At 42.8% G+C, this 20,688-nt stretch overlaps 1 protein-coding gene across 1 annotated transcript in view; it reads left to right on the top strand.

The window, feature by feature from the left end:
• Positions 1–20,688, top strand: part of NUP210 (nucleoporin 210) — a 2,490,054-nt gene that overhangs the window by 457,259 nt on the left and 2,012,107 nt on the right. The window contains exon 5 of the mRNA XM_044078102.1: positions 13,426–13,576. Coding sequence (XP_043934037.1) covers positions 13,426–13,576 — 151 coding nt within the window. The remainder of the gene's footprint in view (positions 1–13,425; positions 13,577–20,688) is intronic.

Raw genomic sequence — 20,688 nt, 5'->3', positions numbered from 1 at the left:
TATATTCGTTTCTGCTATATGCACCATGGTAAAACTATCCCCCAGGGGTTCAGATCTCATTCCACTAGGGCTGCATCTACTTCTACAGCCTTTCTCAGATTTGTTCCTACCAGAGACATTCTAGAAGCTGCTATCTGGAGCTCAGTTCATACGTTTACCAAACATTACCATTTACCTTTCTTCTCTAAATCCAGAGCTGACTTTGCCACTGCTGTCCTGCAGGGCCTTATAGCTTGTCCTAATGCTGTATAAATCCTTCCTCCCAACCATAGCTTTGGGAATCTACCCAAATGTAATGACTGCAACAGTGAAACACGAAGAATATAGTACAGTTGTGTAAACTTACCATAAATGTAGATGTTCGAGTGTATTCACTGTTGCATTCCTGGTTACCCTCCCTCCAGCCCCCTGTTTTTCTCTTACTATACGTCTACTTTCTTTTACTATGTTTAAAAGCCTGTTTGGTGTATTTGCTTTTGTTTGGAGGTATATTTTTTGTGTTTTTAGTTTTATATATATATTTTTTTTTTGCTCCCCATTTGGGGGGCACCTGACATCTGGGGCAAGAAAAACTGATGTAATGGCGTCGGCTGCATGTTTTATACTCCTGACGTCATGAAAGAAGGGACAGCAACCATTGCAGGGACCAAGAATTTGTTAATCAGGCTGACTGAGGGCAACCTGCCAGCAGATTACACAAATGTAATGACTGCAACAGTGAATACACTCGAACATCTACATTTATGGTAAGTGTACACAGCAGTACTTTTTCTAGTTTCAGATCTGAAGTCTTCAACTAAGCTAAATACCCCATTGGGGATCCTTTTTCTTGCTCTACACTGATGTCAGTAAAAGTTTGTATTTCTTATGGAAAGCAAATACCTCATAAAGATTTTCATTCGTACTGCATTCTTTGCTTAGGCCTAGGCCACAGCGTACCTCGCTGTCAGTTTTGTGCCTTATTCAAACCTTGTACTATTCGTCGTCTGTTAATTTTCGCATCCAAATATTTTGGTACTCAGTTCAGTTTATCCAGAAATGGCTTCGGTAAGCTTACCTGACTACCGACATTCCGAAAAAACACAAAGATAAAGACAGAGACAGACCGCATAGGTCCAAAGCTGCCGACGACGTTTCTGCTAAGCTAGTCGCCAGTTCGCCGGTACTCAGTGAGGTGCTTTTGCAGCCCTTGATACCTGCTACTTCAGAATTGTAGGCCTCTACTGAGACCCATTCGGATTCCGGTATGCTGGGAGATGCTTCTACTGTGGAACCTGCAGATGTCTCTACCTTGGATGGGTCCGGAGCCGCTGTGCAGGCACCAGCTTCTGAGGGTGTATTCAGGCGTACTGACTTGCATATTAAACAGACGCCATCTTCTTCTTCAAGGCCTAAAACTCTATCTATGCCTAAATAACCGACACCCAGACCACATGGTCAGGCCCCTATGCCTGAAAGACCAATTATAAGAATGGCTGAGGACCTTATTACTCTAATCAGGGGAAGCCACCCTTCCCCCTCTTAAGAGACCTTGGACTGATTTTCCTTCTGATTCCTCTGATCAGGATTCTGAAATTTCTGTTTTCTCTGATGACTAGGATTTGCCCTTATCTATTTCTGAGGATTCTGATGCAGAGGACTCCATTCCCCCTGCTTCCCCTCCAGAGAAATTCTCTTTTGGTAAAACCTTGCATACTCTTATGGAGCATTTCTGCTGGGAAAGCCGGGATTTCTCTGACTCCAAAAAGTGGCTTAGGGAATTCTTACTCTTGGCTCAACACAGGCCTTTAGCTATCCCTCCTATACTGGACATTGTAGATGATGCCTTCTCGGAATCTAGCCTGGCCCCTGACACTTTACCTCCTGCTCCCAGAAAACCTTATAAGTATTACAGGGCACCTGACTCTCTCAAGTTCCTCTTTAAAAATCCTACTGCGGATCCTGAGACCATTTCACAGGGACCCAAGGGCATTAAGGCTACTACTGCCAAAAATCCTACCCCCTCTGATAGAGATTCCAGGACGCTGGATGGATGGGGTATGAAAGTATACACTTCTGCAGCTTTGGCCATTAGGGCTTTAAACTGCCAGTTTCATTTGTTAAAGTATCAGCAGCATATTATTGGCTTGCTTAGAGAGAAAATGATGTTGATTCCGGACTGTGCTGAAAATAAAGAATTGCAGGATTTAATGCATTCTGCTGAAAAAGTTGGAAAACATACTTTGCAGTGTGGTTTTGATTCATTAGAGGCATCTTGCAGGGCTGCTGTCACTGGGTCTGTACTTAGAAGGCATGCTTGGCTTAAGGAGCAATCTTTCCCAGATCGTGTTAAAGCTAAATTACTGGATGCTCGCTTAAACCAAGACCTCCTGTTTGACAACAAAGCAGAAGAAGTACTTAAAAAGATGGAGGGAAAAGCTAAATCTATGCAAACTGCTAAAAGATTTCCTGCAAGTACAGCCTCCCACATTTAGTAGGCATTGGCCCCCTAAGAATTGGTCCTTTCCTGCCTCTTCCATGCCTTCTCAGTCCAAACACAGAACCAGCAGAATACCCAGGCTTCAGTCCCAGGGTACTCACAGGTCTGAGCAGTGGGGGGCTCCCACTTCCAAAGCAGGGAGTAGTAAGACTCCCCCTATGGTAAACTGTCTCAATGACTTAACTTTAAACCTTCCAAGCCCTGCTCAACTGACTGTTCCTTTAGGGGAAAGATTGTCCTGCATGCAAAATATCGGGAACTCATTACCCAGGACAAATGGGTCTTAAATATTGTTTCCCAAGGACACAGATTCCACTTCCACTCCTTACCAACCCCAAACGGCTGGCCAGACCTACCCCCAAATCAGTGGGCAGAGGCTCAAAAGCAAGTTCCCTCTCTTTTAAGCATCAAGGCTATTCAACCTATTCCAGAAGAAGAATGGGGGCAAGGTTTCTACTCAAGTCTTTTCCTGGTACCCAGAAAAGACAATTCCTGGCATCCTATCCTGGATCTGTCTATCCTTAACATTTTTGGTAACCCCAAAATTCAGAATGCTAACTCTTCATCAGCTGCTTCCCATGCTAGGCAAAGATGCTTGGTTGGCAAGACTGGATTTAAAGGAAGCCTACCTGCACATCCCAAATAAGGGGATCTTGCAGAAGATACGTATGCTTTTGAGCAGGCTATGGATGAATAGTTCTCTGCACTGCCCTTTGGCTTATCTACTGCGCCCAGGGTATTCACAAAGTGCCTAGCGCCAAGTCATTGCATTTTACAGGCAAAGAAATATTCAAATGTACCCATACTTGGACGATTGTCTAATTCAGGCAGAAAGCCATGACCTACTATTAAATCATCTGGCATTTGTAAATAAATTGCTACCTTCTCTGGGGTACACCATAAACGAAAATAAATCACATCTTGTACCCTGCCAACAAATTGTATTCCTGGGAGCAAACTTGAATACAACTTCCCAGATGGCCTACCTCATGCCAGAGAAAAAGGTTCATTTGACAGCCTACTTCAAACTACTGGTCACAAAGACCCAGCTATCTACAAGGAAAATTCTGCAAGCCCTGGGGTTCATGGCCTCCTGCAGTCTACTAATTCCATATGCAAGACTGCATATGAGGAGACTACAATGGTATCTAAAAAGCCTATGTTGTCAACATTCTCGGGATTTAGAATCAATGGTTCCTATCATGCCATGTCTACAGATAGAGCTCCTTTGGTGGGCAGAGGCCTACCACCAAAACAAGGGACTGCCATTCACTCTCCCCCCCCTGCTGCCCAAACCGTAACAACAGACGTATCAGACTATGCATGGGTGGCTCACTTGGCAGGATAGTGCATTCAAGGGAAATGGAACCCAAGTCAAATACACCTGCATATCAGTCAAAAAGAATGGTTAGCTGTACAGTATGCTCTGACAGCCTTCACGGACCACATTCTTCCAGGACAATTATTGGTAAAGACAGACGAACACCACTGTTATGTGGTACATAAACAAGCAGGGGAGAATTCACTCATACCCTCTCTGCAGGCTAGCCATGGCTCTGTGGAACACAGCCTTGAGCTGCCAAGTGCATCTAAAGGCTCAATTCCTGCCAGGAAAGCTAAATACACTGGCAGACGACCTAAGCAGAAATTTCATGGATCCACACGAGTGGAAACTGGAACCAAAGATATTCAACATGTTGAGAAACAAATGGGGGAGCCCAGAGATATACCTGTTTGCCTCCCACCAGAACTATCAATTGGACAAATTTTGCACAAGGATTCCCCATAAACAAGCTTGGAAAGTGGATGCCCTGTCCTTCTCCTGGAAAAACCTATCCGTTTATGCCTTTCCCCCTCTGCCTCTCCTCTCCAAGGTACTACTAAAGATCAAACAGGACAAACCAAGGACAATACTGATTGCACCAGACTGGCCACACCAACACTGGGTACCCCCTCTTGCAGAGTGTGTCATTGCTGGCACTATGGCCCCTGCCTCAGACCCCTGCTCTGCTGTCTCAGCAGGAGGGCCAGATTCTGCACCTACAGTTTCAAACCCTGAACTTGGCAGCCTGGCTAATTACCTGATCTCTCTGTTCCCATCCCTCAGTTAGCAAGTGATGGATGTCATTCTGGAGGCAAGGAAGCATAGTACTAGAAAATCCTATGCTGAAAAATGGAAAATATTCTGTTCCTGGAGCCAAACTCATGGGATGGGCACATCATTGTCCAATTTACCTCATATTCTTCAATACTTAACTGATATGCTTCACATGGGCCTTTCATTTTCCTCCATCAAAATTCATACCTCAGCCGTTTCAGCTCATTACAATACAGAACCACCCCTCTTCTCTCATCCACTGCTGAAGCAATTCCTCAGAGGGGCCAAAAACTTAAGACCACCCAGGAGAGCCCCTACTCCAGCCTGGGACCTTAGCTTTGTATTGGAAAAGCTCACTCTACCTCCCTTTGAGCCAGCTGCAAGTGCAGAGTTGAAATTCCTTTATTGGAAAACAGCCTTCCTTCTAGCTATCACTTCAGCAAGATGGTTATCTGAATTAGAGGCCCTCATGGCTGTGGAACCTTTCATCATCTTTCATGCGTACAGGGTGTCCCTCAGGACCAGTTCCTCCTTCATGCCCAAGGTGGTATCCAGTGTGGCCCTTAATCAGTCCATTCATTTGCCAACCTTCTTTTCTAATCCACAGAACAAAGGGGAATGAATACTGCACTCCTTGGACGTACACAGACAATTTAAATTTTACTTGGACAGGACTAAACCTCTCAGGAAATCTGAACCAGCTGCTGGTTTTATTTGCTGCAGGGGCAGAGGGGAAAGCTATTTCAAAGCAAACCATTACTAAGTGGGATAGGTCATTGCATTCATTTCTGCTATAAGCACCATGGAAAACCTACCCCACAGGGGATAAGACCACATTCCACCAGGGCTGCATCTACCTCTACAGCCTTTCTCAGAGGTGTCCCTACCAGGGACATCCTAGAAATTGCTACCTGGAGTTCTGTACGTACTTTCACCAAGCATTACCACTTGACAATTATTTATAAATCCAGAGCTGATTTTGCCACCGCAGTCTTGCAGGGCCTTATAGCTGGTCCTAATGCTATCTAATTACTTCCTCCCATCCTTAGCTTTGGGAATCTACCCAAATGTGATGACTGCAACAGTGAAACAATAAGACCATAGTAGTTGTGTACAGTTACCGTAAATGTAAATGTTCGAGTGTATTCACTGTTGCAGTCCTGATTTCCCTCTCTCCATCCCCCTTGTCTCTCTCTCGCTCTCCGTCCCTCTCTTCTTACAGGGAATTTTTGGTATTTACTTTCTACTGGTGGTGTTCTTCCACCATAATGTAGCTCCCTATTTGGGGGCTCCTGACAGTTTGGACAAGAAAAACAGATGTAATGGCGTTGCCTGCCTGATTTTATGCTACTAACAACCTGACTTCAGTCCTGGAGCGACAGCAACAGATGCAGAAATACTACACCTCTGGTATTTGGGCCGACTGAGGGCTACCCCTGGCAGGATAACCCAAACGTGATGACTGCAACAGTGAATACACTCAAACATTTACATTCATGGTATGTGTTCACAACTGTACTTTTTCTGATTTTAAACTCCTAGCGTTTAGCAGCATAATCCTTAATTTACTTGAGTGATATTTTCACATTGGAACTTTTGTTCTTGAGACCTTGATTAAAAAAGGCACTGTGGTGGAGGCAAGTGCCTTAGCCCGTAACTGAAAGCCTAGAGGTGACAGGTGAGGACCATCTCTCACAAAGCAGCGTGGTCTATCAACCATGTCATCCCAGGCTGATGGGAACTGGATCCCTTTAGGATGACACTAGAAACTAAGCCAATTGTTAAAGTCAATCAATTTTGTTTCTGTTGTGGTATCATCTTAGGTGAGGGCAGAATGCTGCTCAAGACTAGAGCTCTATTGAGATGCGTCTCAAGTCATTCACACCAACATGAACTATGACAGAGTCATAACGCTAATTGTTGTTAAGAGACTTGAGTATGTGTGTGATCTGACAGATGCTGGCACTCGATAGACACCTGACTGTAACCTTCTTCTCCAGCCTAGTAAGTGAGACATCCGTTTTTCTCACAATGGAGTCACCTATGGTTTAGATGTGCATTGTCTTAGGGGCTTATTTGGTGAGATACTGGTGCTTGTGTTTTTTTTGTGTTTTGAGTGTTGTAGGCGCTGTATTCTGTAGCGTGTTTGTGTTTTGAAGGGGTGTGGTATAACTGGGTGCTCTAAATGGGGTTTATACTAATGGGGGGGCTCTCTGAAAGGCCTGCACTAACAGTGGGAGACTATGGAGAGCGTATCTTGTAGAGGATTTTAAACTGGAGAGGTTTGTTTATATGCAGACACGGGGAACCGTGTTTTCACATTGGCTTTTATACCAGCAGGATGAAAGACTTTTCTAAAGTTAAACCCTCAGGCCATTCAAATAAAAACGCAAAAAGATATCCACCAGCAGTTCCCACCTTGGATGCATTGAATTTAGTCTTTGTTCCCACAAGAGAGTGCAAAAGAACCCTCCCAATGTAAAACCAGCTGGCTTTGAGCTGATGTTCAGTAACAAATGCTTTAGAACAAAAGTAATAATTCATGCAAAACTAGGAATCCTTGGAAATAAGTTCACTAACCCTAAGAAATGTTCACAACAACGCAAAAACTTTGCAAAACAAATGGGAGTTTCTTTAACAAGTGCAGGCTGAAAAACAGTGATAAATTCAATAAAATAAATAAATGCAGTACAGAATTGTAAAATATCACTGAAACAGAGCAAGTGCAAAAAATATGCTTGTATCAGCTTTCTATTTCCAGATGGTTTTTGAAGCAATCCAAGCCAGGCACAAGGAAGCTATGAGTAGATGAGCACAATCTCACAAAAATGTAAGTCTTTTATACATGTATATAAAATATTCTGTGTGTAAATATATGAATATATATATATATATATATATATATATATATATATATATATATATATATATATATATATATATATGAATATATAAGAACATATGTACATGTACATCTATATACATATATGTAAACCTATATACACATGTATGCATGTACATGTACAAGTATACTTATACACTTGTACATAAATGTATATGTGTGTGTATATGTATATATGTGTGTAGACATATTTGTATAGTGTGTTTGTATGAGTGTGTATATAATCAAGCTGTTGGACATTCAGCCACACTACCAGTAGAAAAAGTTAATCGTAAAACATAAAATGACTTGATATGACAATCATAGACTTTGTTAATGATGATATTTCACGAGTAAGTATTCTTCCATATTATGGAAGAGTAAACGCAATATTAGAAGTGCAAAATAAAATTATCTACAGTTTTATAAATTCACTTATGACAGCAGTGTTTTAAAAAAAAAATGCTGACATGGCACTCACTTTCATACTGGTTGGTAAAGTTGAGACATTACCTTTGATCAAGCAAGAGTATTGTTATTATACCAAAAATTAAAGGTAATTAATTATTTCGTTTTCAGTTTGAATAAAAACAAATCTTAAGGAGTTTTTTAATAATATTGTAATATTTACTTTAATTGCTATATTGATCTTTTTATGCAAAGATACCATAATGAAAACTTCTACCAGTGCTTCCAGAAACAAACTTTTAATTGCAGTAAATAACCATGGTTACAGCAAAAAAAATGTCACTGAAAAATACTAAAATGCATTATATCAGGCTGAGTAAAATAAAGTATGTAAAATCTTATGTTACTTTACATTTGTTGTCGTGTCTGTTGTTATTGTACTAACTTTATATAGGTGACGTTTAGTGTCGGGGGTGGAGTGTAGTTTTAAACAGTGAGCATTTGAAATGTCGGGACCCGCTAGAGTGATTCTCAAAATATGGATACTTGAATGACCATAAGATCGGACTTGTATATACTAAGTCCGAGGTGCTATTTCTTTGAGTATTCCCTTTTCTATGAAGTATGGAGTTCTCAAAGTTGGAATATATAAGTTTTGGATATGTGGGGGGGGGGGGTGCAGGAGGGCTTAGGGTCCCCCATCTATAATTCCCTTCTGACCTTACAATATGTCAGATCTCATTTGCCTCCTGCTTTGTTGGGATGCAGTCTGAGGGCTTAGTTCTTTCCTTTTTTTGCCTTAGCTAGGTGTTTTACAATATCCTTTGAATATCCTTTCTCTGTATATAGTTGAATACAGTTTTAGTAATTATTTAGTTAATGTTTTCTGCGGCTGCAGGTGCCTTTTCACACCTTTTCCTACCTGCCTCTATGTTTTAAAAAAAAGTTTGTTATATCGATCTATCTTTTTATCTTTATAGAGAGTTATTAGCTGTATCGTTTAGACATTCCTGTCTTTTTTTTCTTGTGTGGTGAAATTGCCCTTGGACATGAGCGATAAGGCTACTGTTTTAGAATTGCACTCCATGCGGACACAGGATTTCTCACCGCTGGACCCTCATGTGTTTTATGTTCTGTTAGGGAGGCGATCATCCTGATACCGAGTGCGAGTCCTGTTCCTTATTTGGTGCCAGGTCTCTTACTGACCGGAGAAATAAACTAGCTCTGGAGAGTCGTTTCCTTGCCACATTGGAGAATCAAGCCCTTCTGACTCAACCTCTTCCTCGTCGTCATCTGCGAAGGTTGGGGATAAGACTAAGTACTCAAAAGGAGGAGAGAGAGAAAGAGAAGGGGAAAGAAAAGGAGAAAGAAAAAAAAGGATATGTTTGATGGCAAAGACAAAGATAGGGCTTTGAAGATATCCCTGGATACCTCAGGTCCTTCTTGAGAGACTACTAAAACCTCGATACTGTCATGATCCTATTAAGATTCAGGAGCCAGTGTCAATCTGATCTCCTTCTTCTCCAAGTAGATTTCCTCCATTGCTGAGCAATCCTCAGCTCTGTTGTCTTATTTTACATGAAAGGTCTGTGCACCAGTCCTGTAGGCCACCCTTGGTCGACTCCTCATTTAGGTCCTTTTGGTGTTAGGTGTCTGTTAGAAGCTGATGTTGACAGGATGTTGCACAGGTTTTTGAGGATGCAAATCCAGATGCGGTCCTGCTAGAGCCCCCCCCTCCCCCCCGAGCTCAGAGCTAGGCCCCCCCCAGCTCAGGGCTAGACCCCGACTGCACTCCTGATGATATTTCCTTCTCCAGTCTGATCTTTGAGTTTGCCTGTGGCGCAGTGTTCCCCTTTGGGTGACTTTGTTGGAGCCAATAGTTTGATCAGCTTTGACTCTGTTTTCCTTACCTGTTCATCTCTGACATTGGATCTCAAGGGGTCCAAGAGTTGAGAAGTTGGGGAATGAAGTCCAGGGTTCTGCATCGATGCAGAGGTGGTTGGAGCCTTGCGCGCCTCTGGGTCCTTTTGCCTTAGACAGCTCATCCTCATTAAGCCTAGAAGATTCTTCCTTGAGAAGTTCCTCTTACAAATTCTGAGCCATCCCTGGAGTCTCACACTGGGAAAGAGTGTAGGAAGTGGGCTTGCAAAAGTAGGCATCTGAATTCCCCTCGGAAATCCCTCATGGAAGATGCAGACTTTGGGGAAGGGGGAGAGTCCTCAAGATCTCCACCCACAGAAGAAGTCTCCTTTGGAGACATACTTAGATTGATGAAGCAATGAGATAACTGGTTCATTAAAGCCCCCTCCCAAGAAAAGTCATGATTCCTCAAGGCTTTTGGGGCTAGCCCATCTGCTTCCTGGATGGTCCCTCCCACTTATGAGCTCATTGATCTGGTCTCTCAGTGGGCATGGAAGGACCTGATGTGGTGGAGCCGATCCAGCTAACACCAGACAAGATCTTGGTATCCCCTAGGAATAGGCTGTGTTGGAGGCAAGGGTCCTGTTGTAGATGCCTTGGTGACTGTAGCAGCCAAGAAAAAGGAGCTGTTTGAAGAAAGCAGTTCTGTCTTTCCCCTGAACAGGGAGTCAAGGAGTTTGGGCAGATTCTGAAAGTAGACTTATACCTCAGAGACTATTGTTGTATGTGCATTGAATTAATCAGCCCATATTGCATGCTTCCAGAGAGACTTTTCTAAGGAGCTTTCCAAGTCACTACCGGGTAATCTCCCTGCCAATATACAGAAATCTGTGGAGATGCAGCTAACCACCCTCTAACTGATGTCCGTGTCCATGCTCCTGCTTTCCAGTGGCACAGTTGGAGCTGCAGGCACTAACATTGTCATTTGCTGGCATGCCTGGATGCATCTTTGTGATTTTACAGAGCTTCAAAATGTCCTCTGTCAGTGCTCCCTTTGATGGTTCCACACTTTTGGACCCAAGCTCAGGGAGACACTCAGACTGTGGAATTAGTTGGATGGAGGGTGATTATGGGCAGAGGGGAGGAGCCTGAGCCTTGGAACCAAAGGTCTAAAAGTTGCCAGCTTCAGGTCCGATATACCCAACTGCTGAACTGAACAGAAGACGACAACACAGATCTAGCATTCTAACATTGCAGTCATGACTTTCACTACACTTGTATACCCATGTGCAGCTATTTTTCCTGTTTGTTTCTTCCTTGATCTTAAACTGACCACATCTGTGATGGTACCTGTTTCATAAAACTGTGTTTTCCATGACTTAGTCATTGGTGTTTCACAAATTTGGTTAGCATTGTGGAGTTGTGGGGGCTGAAAGTGGTTTAGTATAGTTTTTTGTTTGCCTTTTACACCACTGCCTTTGATGTCTTCATTACATCTTTTCTTTCATTTCATTACTTTGATATCAGTTGACCAGGGTGCCTTAAAGACTATAGACTCATTCTGCATTAGGCCTACCCAGACATCACCAGGGATTTAGATTTTTGGGCATTGGCGTAATAAAAAGATTACAAAGGTTTATTAAACAACAGCCATTTTTAAAGGGTGCTGGGGTGGGGAATGCATATGGTACTTAGGCATGCAACATAGCAAATGTTATTGATTTACACAACGTTGCCCGTTCGATGCTCGGTTAGTGTCTTCTGTGTGACGACATGCGTGAATGGGCGTTCCTTTGTTGAAGGTTGTGCGTTAGGCCCGGCAAGCCAGCATGTCAAAATCTACTGCCAATCATTAGCGGACCGGAGTTCCGCTGTGGCGACCCCTAACCGGGAAAAGCCGAAAGAAACAAACAAACAAACTGCATGCAAAATGGAAATTAATCTGAGTTTAATATGCTCTTGTTATTGGGTGGTTAGATGAGATGTTTAAACTTAAGTCCCAGCTTCCTGAGTTTGTAGCTGTCATGGATGTTAAAGATCCCTTGGTGCTTACTCTTTTTTATGTCTTGGTCAAATTTCTCCTGTTTAGTATGAATACCACCTCTGGTCTCCCCTGATACTGTGGATACTGGCCTAGTGGGGCTATGTCAGTCAACAGAAGCATAAAAAATAAGTGAATTTATGTTCCGCCATTGGCAATTTTTTCATGGCTTGGCAGATTTATCTAGAATATATTACATGAATTAATCCCTTATTGAAATGAATACAGTTTTAATGAACAGGAATTTAACAAAGGAAACAGATTTCTTTTTTGTCTTTGTGATCATATATTGCGAAAATATTTAGCACCTTAAACTTCGTGATTTTACTGCTTGTTGCTGCTTCCTGATGTCACTTATAAAGTTATTTAGGACATTTTCAAGCATACTAAATAAATATAAAATTGATATGATGACTTTGCAGTGTGATGAATTGACTCCCTGTTGATTCACATTTATTTTCAGAGGTACTCATTATAGTATCAACCCTAAACTGCTCTGCCGTTATGTGTAGACTTTTGTATTGTGCGAGTTCTTACACATATTAGTTTCACATAGATTAATTATAGTTCTTCTGTTTATTCTCACTTATGTGGCTTGGGTAATAGCTGAAAGGGATATGAGAATGATCACTTCATTTAACTGGTTAGCATGTAAATTTAAAGTGAGTTAAAATTAGTATCCTATATTTTGAGAACTGTAATCTGAACAAGCTTTGATTTGAAACGTCACCATGAAGTTAGTCTTAAGGGACATCTTGATCAGAATATCTCTGTAGTGGTTAGGAATGCATATGGAATAACTTGTTTGGTACGGAAGGAGTACTGTGTTGTCCCAGAGTAATAATTATGCCACTGTGTACATTACCAGTTTAGCCAGTTAGGAAGTACAATGTAGCTTGGTACTTGACTTGTGCAGCTATTGAAAATTCAAAGATTTCTCTGAAAGAAGATATTGGTGTTGAATACAAATGTTAAAATGTAAGCTACCCATGCAGGTTAAAGTATCAATGGTTGTACTGTATAGTTTTCTGAAAAGCAGCCCTGGTCTTGATGAAGGCATTGTCAGACCAGGTTTTTTTTCAAAACATTGCCTGGAATGCAGCCTATGGTATTACCAGCTCACATGGTTTGTCACTAAAATTCAATGTAGGAGAACAAAATCCACCTATCACATTTAAGCACTTTATGCCTTTACTTTTCAGAAATAAGTGGTTTTATGTGCAAAAACAAATAGGAAGTACTAATGTGAGTTTGCCATTTAAGCTACTCCCCCCCCCAAACTTGCAAACAAACGATCAGTGACTGCTTTTTCTTGAGCATGTGTTTTCAGTTGATTGGTTTGGTAGATTGTGCTTTAGTGTGATGGTGGTTTATGAGATAACATTATATTGGATCAGGCTGCATCCATCCTCCTTTGGTATAGCTGTTTTGTGTACTTTAAATATTAATATCTCTTCTCTTCTGTAAACGTCAAACAGAGGAAGATGGGAAGTGTCTACATTGGCAGCGCATTTATATATTTAATCACCTTTGCACTTTTAATGATTGTGATGCACTTAATTGTCATTATTATAAAACTTTGAATAAAGCCATTGAAATAAGCTGCATTTACTACACTTGCTGAATGTTATAATTTGTTGCTTTTTTTTTCCACCTAGCATTCTGAAATTTTTAGAGTCAACCTATGATGCACCACAGTATATCTCAGAAATGGAAAAAGTTGCCAAACAAGGAGACACAATCTTGGTGTCGGGAATGAAAACTGGAAGCTCTAAACTGAAAGCTAAGTTACAAGAGTCATTGTACAAGGTAATGCTGGAAACTTGATTCTCTGAATTCATATTACATCAGTTACTTGATGCATTTAAGTAAATGAGGCTTTCGGGATTTTTTTTGTTAAAAGGTGCATCATTAATTTGTAATTATTATGTGGGTTCCAGTTGTACCATTGCATTTTAGATGCAGGTCTGCTGCATGGGTTTACTACAAGTGCTTGCTTGCTTGCTAGTAGCTCCCAACACACTTGGTGGAAATGGCAAGCGCTTGAGCTCTCACTAACTCATTCTCCCTTAACTACTAAGCTTTCCCATCACCCTGTTCAGTAATACTGTGTACCCCTACCGTATCCTGACTCTAACCCTAAAACTCCATTCTTTCTCCCTAAACCTAAAAATCCCTCTCCTGATCCATAGCTCTAAGACACCCTTCCTGCTCCTTAACTGTAAGAAGCCCTTCCCAGTCAGTGCCCTAATCCACAGTGCCACTTCCTTACCAAGGCTGCCACACTTGCCTTGCTCAAACTCGAATGAGGTGTTCAGGTAAATTGTGGTAGCTGCTTGTCTGCACTGGTACTTGAGTTTGAGTGGATCCACTCAAGCTGCAAGACACTGGAATCCCTGGCTTTAAGACTTAAATTCTTTGTTACAGACTGCTTCCCTGAGACAATGCATCCCTGGGGCAATCCTAAGTAGTAGCCCCTGATGCAAACATGATTTTTGCCCTGTCATGATTTGGAATCAAGAAAGATCCAAAGGTAGTTCAGACAGATGCCACCTACATTCTAGGTGTTTGATGTATTTGGTAAAGTGATATCAGCTTGCCCATGACGGAAGGGTTCTCAGCTTTGAAAGTCATACTAGATGTCTTAGTCTGCCAGTAGTATAGATCACTGTATTAAAAATGCAACAATGACCATCCTTAAACATCAACAAATATGACAAGTTGCCTACACAACTATACATTACTTCTGCATTGGAGGTCTAGAGAAACTGACATATGCTCCATATGAACTAGATCCTTTGGCACACCGCAAATTCCTGATTTATAAGACCATCTGTTTCACCTACTGTTATATCAGCTTGTTGAAACCGTGTACTGCAGATGCTGATTTGCAAAGAACCTCGTGTAATCTCCCAGAAAGATAGCCTGCTGTCAAATGCTTCCTTAATGACTGACGTCAGTAAATTAGTTTGCACAGTTGTCATTTTCTTTCCAAATCCACAAAACAGTGGCAAAAGAATACTTCATTTCTTATTTTTCCATACACAGCTGAGGTATTGCCTGAATTTCTGAACAAACCCTATCAAAATGGCTGGCACATGTCTCTATTACTCTGTCGTAGCAGACGCCTTAAACATGCTAAGTAGTGTACATCATCTACTGTTGTGTTCCTAAAAAAGATTACTAACTAAGCCATCCAGCTGGTTGCTATGTGGTCCTTTGCCCACCCATTCTCCTAGCCTTAAGAAATGGGTGTCACCTTCAGAGGCAGGCATGGCTGTACGCTGACTATTATAAAGGGTTTCCTTCATCCCAATTCATGGAATCTTCCACCAGTAGATAGGTCTGGGAAATGTGTCAAGGTTTATGACTACTGCAGTGGTAAGCCATATAAGATGACTGTTATCCACCTACCCTCCACACTTTTTGAGTTTTAGGATCATAGGGCTGACGGATGGGTATGAGTTTGCCTTCCACCTACCTGTTCTTCACATCCACCCGTATTAAATGATTTGATGTGGTAACTGCCCGGGTTGCCAGCACACACATTCAGGATGATTCCCTGAGCATTACACGCGACCTGGCAGTTAATAGAGTGATAGCTGTTTCTATTTATGTACACTTTTCCCTGTTCATAGGTGTTTACTAGGCTAATGACCACAAGGGTCTTTTTTAAGCTTAGCCATGCATACCAAATCTCTGACAAGTTGTGGTACCCTTAGTACGATTGGATCATAGGAAGTTACTAGACTATTGGCAGTGAGGCCCTTACAAGTCTAGCCAAGAATTTAGCCCATATTCCAACAAGTTATCACCCGATGCCCATGTCCAGCAGGAACATAGGTGGAATCCCAGGGGCGTATTTTCTGTTCCCCATCCAGTTATCCAGGTTGCGCTTAAAAAGTGATGGTGAAGTACTCTGCTTGACATGGAGAGGGAGTCTATTCCACAGAAGGGAGAGTCTCTGGGACACACATCTGTCCCACCAAGTCCGTTTGATATCACAGACCAGGCTGAGGTCGTGTATGCGGGTTACTCAAGTGGAGCTTGACTTGCAGATTTGCTGCAGTCCTTTCAAGGTGGGGTCTGAGATTGCTTTGTATGCCAGACAAGGGGTCACCTCTGAGGTGTCTGAATGAAACTGAGTAGAGGGACAGGGCATTTAGCTTATCTGTGTAGGGTAGATGTTTGAGGCCGTGGATTCTCCTGGTGAAGAACCTCTGTGGTCTCTCCAGCTGCTGCATATGCTTTGTGAGGTACATGTCGAAAGGGGCATTGTACTCAATAATGGGTCTTATAAGGGAAGAATACAGGGATGTTATGACCTCCTTGTCCCTGAATGAGATACCTTTCCTAATGAAGTGGGCCATGTAGAAAGCCTTTTGTACAACAGAGGAAATATGGTGGTTAAAAGTCAGATTGCTATCAACCTGGGTACCAAAGTCCCTCACAACTGATTGCTTGCTTAGGACTTTATCAATTTGATAACTTATGGGGACATCACTCTCCTCAAAGGGGATAATGATGCATTTTTTGGCATTCAGTTTGTGGCCATGTTTCTGGCACCAGTCATTTGTTAGGGTGAGACCCTCTTGGAGGATGTCCAGTAGGGGAATTGATGACAGTGCCCAACTTGAAGTCATCTGCAAACTTCATCAACCATAGCCCAATGGTTTTGGCTTACATCTCAGAAAAAGTATATTTCAAACAGAGGCCCAAAGACCGATCCTGGGGTATGCTGCTCATTGCTTGAGGTGGCTTCCCCTATTTTGACTAGGTGGATTCTGTCAGTGAGCCAGTTTGCTTACCATCTGGTAACATACAGATTTATGCCTAGTTGAGAGGGTTTATCTATTATACCCAAGTGGGGAATAGTATCGAAGACTTTGGCCAGGTCAGGGTAGGCGGTGTGCACCGTCTTCCCCTCATCCATGGCTTTGGTGAGTGTCTCAAAGAAGTCGACCAAGTTTAACAGGCATGACCTCCCCTTGATGAACCCAAACTGTGTGGATCGAGTGTTTGGATGTTGCCAATGTCCTTGTTAATGAGGTCCATGATGATCCTTTCCAAATTATAGACCCATCAGCTAGTTAGGCTGATGGGTCTGTAATTTCCTGGATCGTTGGACTCTCCACCTTTGTGCAAAGGGATTACAGTGGCTGCCCTCCACTCGGCTGGGACGAAGCAGATACTCAGGCTTTGGTTGAATGGGGTGCCTAATGGTGCTGCCAGTTTCTGCCTGAGTTCATGTAGGATGCAGCCTGGGATGTTATCGGGTCCCATGGAGGCTGTATTTTTTACCTTTGAGAGGGCAGAGATTACTTGGTCCCTAGAGATAAGGGGAGGGGTGCAGGTGCTGGGGATGTCCTGATTTACTGATGGGGGGGACAGCGGGGTGAAGTTTTCACTGAACCTGTCTACCAGCAGGTTGGCTATATCTACGGTGTTTGTGTGTGATGTCCTTGACCACCAGTTCTGAGCAGATCTAAGTGCTTCCTTTGAGATTGCACTCGTATGTGAAGAAGGCCTTATGAATGTCTTTAGTGATGTGGCCAGTTTTGACTCGAAATTTGATTTGGAGGATTTCACTAGTGCTCTTATTTGCTTGTTCAGGCTAAGGAGAGATCTTTGGTGCTTGACAGCAATTTTTTCCTTTCGTTATAGTTTATTTATTGCAGATGTCTGCCAAACAGGTTTACTGTTCCTTGAAGAGGATGATTTTTGTCCTGTCAGGTATTCCTGATTCGATGCAGCTATATAAATACTCGTATATTACTTTGGTGTAGTTTTGGACATATGTGCCAGTCCCTTTGGAAGGGGTGGGGGCTGTGAAGTTGTTTATACCTTCCCTCAGGACGTTGTATTCAGCTTTGTAGAGTTTTTTTTTTGTTTGACTATAACTGGGGGGGGGGGGGTCGGGGGAGATGGTGACTTCATAAGTGACCACTTTGTGGTCTGATCTTACCAGGGAGGATGACACTGTAGGGATGCTGCAGTGGTTACTCATGTTGGTTAATTCCAAGATATTATACCTCTTGTGGGGGTGTCAACCAGCTGGTCCAAGGAATTTGCATTGATGAAATCAAGAAATTTCTGGGCATTTGTGTTTTGACATGAGTAGTTCTTCCTGTCTATGGTTGGATAGTTAGTCACCCAGCATCAGGGTAAAGGGTTGAATCTTGATAGATTGGAAGAGGTCCAGATAGATGGAGTGGGCATCTTGAGTCAAAGTTGGGAGCCTATAGCTAGCTATGATTTGAAAGGGGTCTTATCAAAAGTTAACTGCACCTGGAGTGTTTCCTGTACATCATACTGTTTGACCAGTCTGGAGGTGTGTATGCCTTTAGTATGTATTGAAACTCCACCTCCTTTTTCTTTGCTGCCCACGGTTTGAGGTCTGAATGTATGATAAGGTGAGTGACCTGGTATGGCTGGGGTGCTCTCCATAGCTTTGAACCAGGTTTCTGTGACTGCAGAAATGCCAGCATCGTCCAGGGTTAAGAATGCTTGCAGTGAGTGCAGTTTCATGTTTATACTCATAGCATTTAGCAGCATGACCTTTAATTTGCGTTTTGATGAAATTTTCATGTTGGAAGATGTTCATCGTGCATACAGCTGCAGTCATAACAGATGGGTTATCCTGCCGTCAGGCGGGTCCTCGGTCGGCCGGATTCCAAAGTTTAGGTCCGGCGTCGGTTGTCGTCGCTTCTTCCCTGACGTCAGTGCGGCAGGGGTATAAAGGAACCAGCCGACGCCATTTTCTTCAGTCTTTCTTGCCGCGCGGTGCCCGAAGCAGAAGCAGTTCGCAAGTGCCAGTCGGCCAGCTCCTGAGATTTATGAAAAATATTGCAGCCGAAGTCTACTTGAAAGCTAAGTACCCCATTGGGGAAACTTTTCTTGCCTCAGACCGATGTCAGACAAAGTTAATAATTGCATTTCATGTGGGAAGCAAATACCGCATAAGGATTTCCATTCCTTCTGCATTCCTTGCTTAGGCCCAGACCATGACGTCTCAGCCTGTCGTTTTTGTGCTAGATTCAACAAACGCACTATTAAGCGTCGGGCGGAGTTCGCCCAACACTATTTGATAAAAAGTTTAATTACATTATGTTGTCGGATACTCCGACTCCAGTTTTGAGTAAAAGACGCAAAGATAAGGACCGGCATACGAGGTCCGTGACTTCTACCGACACCACGCTAAAGCCGGCTACAGGTGCTCCGGTTCTCAGCGAGGCGCCTACGCAGCCCCTGAGTACCGATGACGCTTCTTTAGCGGTGTCTTCTGTGCCCGAGGTCGCAGGCTCCTCGGCGCCCACTCCGACTACAATACTGACGCCACCCTTGGCGGGGAAACTCAGAGTTTAGACAGGCCTGCCAGCTCTCAAGGTGTCTTCAGGCCTTCCTCTTTTTCCATTAAGGCTTTCACAAAATCTAAAGCAGCCATGAAAACTAAAAGACAAGTTCCACAGAGCCCCTCTCAAGGCCCCATGCCTAAAAAACAGATGCTCAAAATGGCTGAGGATTTGATTTCTCTTATCAGGGGTTCTCAACCTCCCTCGGACAAAAGGCCCAGATTGGAGGAAGACTACCCTTCCTCAGACCAAGCCTCTATTACCTCAGAACATTCTGAGGACCAGGAATATTCATATTCCCCTTTTGAAGATTCTGATGCTGAGGATCCCCGAGGACTATTCTGTTGGGGAAACCTTACACACCTTGAGGGAACACTTTCACTGGGAAGGTCAAGATTACTCAGATTCCAAGAAAAGGCTCAGGGATTTTCTCTTGCTTCCTCAGCACAGGCCTCTGGCTATCCCTCCTGTCTTGGATATTCTAGATGATGTGTACACAGAAGCCAGCCTCAACCCAGATTCTTTACCTCCAGCTCCTGTTAAACCTGACAGGTATTACCGGGTTCCTGATTCACACCAATTCCTTTACAAAAGCCATGCTGCTGACCCAGAAACTATTTCACAGGGTCCCAAGGGAATTAAGGCCTCTACTGCCAAAAACCCATTACCTTCGGAGAGAGATTCCAGAGCTTTAGAAAGGTGGGAGAAAAAGGTATACACCTCGGCCACTTTAACCATGAGGGCATTAAACTGTCAGTTCCATATGTTAAAGTATCAACAATTTTTGTTATCTCAGTTGAAAAGCAAAATGACACAACCTGAGCAACCAGATGTAAAGGAGTTGCAGGATTTGTTGCATAGTGCAGAGTAAGTGGGTAAACATACCTTACAATGTGGTTTTGATGCTTTAGAGGCCTCATGTAGAGCTGCTGTTACAGGGTCTGTCATACGTAGACATGCTTGGCTCAAAGAGCAAACCTTACCAGATCATGTCAAAGCTAAATTAGTAGATGCACCTCTTCAAAAAGATGTATTGTTTGGTGTTAAAGCTGAGGAGGTACTAAAGAAAATGGAGGAAAAGGCAAGATCAATGCAAACAGTGAAAGATTTCCTACAGGTACAACCTCCACGTTTCAGCAGAAACTGGCCTTCAAAAAATTGGTCCTTTCCAGCCACGGACAGACCTCAAAGAGGTAGATACAGGCACCCGAGGGGTAGAGGGCAATCTCAAGGATCATTTAGAGGCAGACAATGGCAAGCACCTACACCAAGAGGTGGAGAAGATAGATCACAGTCATTCAGAAAGCAGACACAATCACTTTCCCCTCTGCATGCCAAGCAAAGCTTTAATAGCAGCACCTTTAGGCGGAAAACTGGCTTTATTTTCAAAAAATTGGCATATTGTGACAAAAGACAAATGGATCCTGGATATTATAGACAGAGGCTACAGATTCCACTTTCACACCCTTCCAAAAATGAGAGGCATGCCAAACCTGCCACAAAATCAAAGGGCAGAGGCACAAAAACAAATTTCAGCTTTCATGAACATGAAAGCTATTCAAGAGGTAC

Source organism: Protopterus annectens, chromosome 7.part0 (genome assembly GCF_019279795.1).
Source record: "Protopterus annectens isolate FY-2018-M chromosome 7.part0, PAN1.0, whole genome shotgun sequence".
In the NCBI taxonomy this organism is placed as follows: Eukaryota; Metazoa; Chordata; order Ceratodontiformes; family Protopteridae; genus Protopterus; species Protopterus annectens.
The sequence above is the reverse complement of the archived record's forward strand: the minus strand, read 5'-3'. Positions and strand labels throughout refer to the sequence as shown.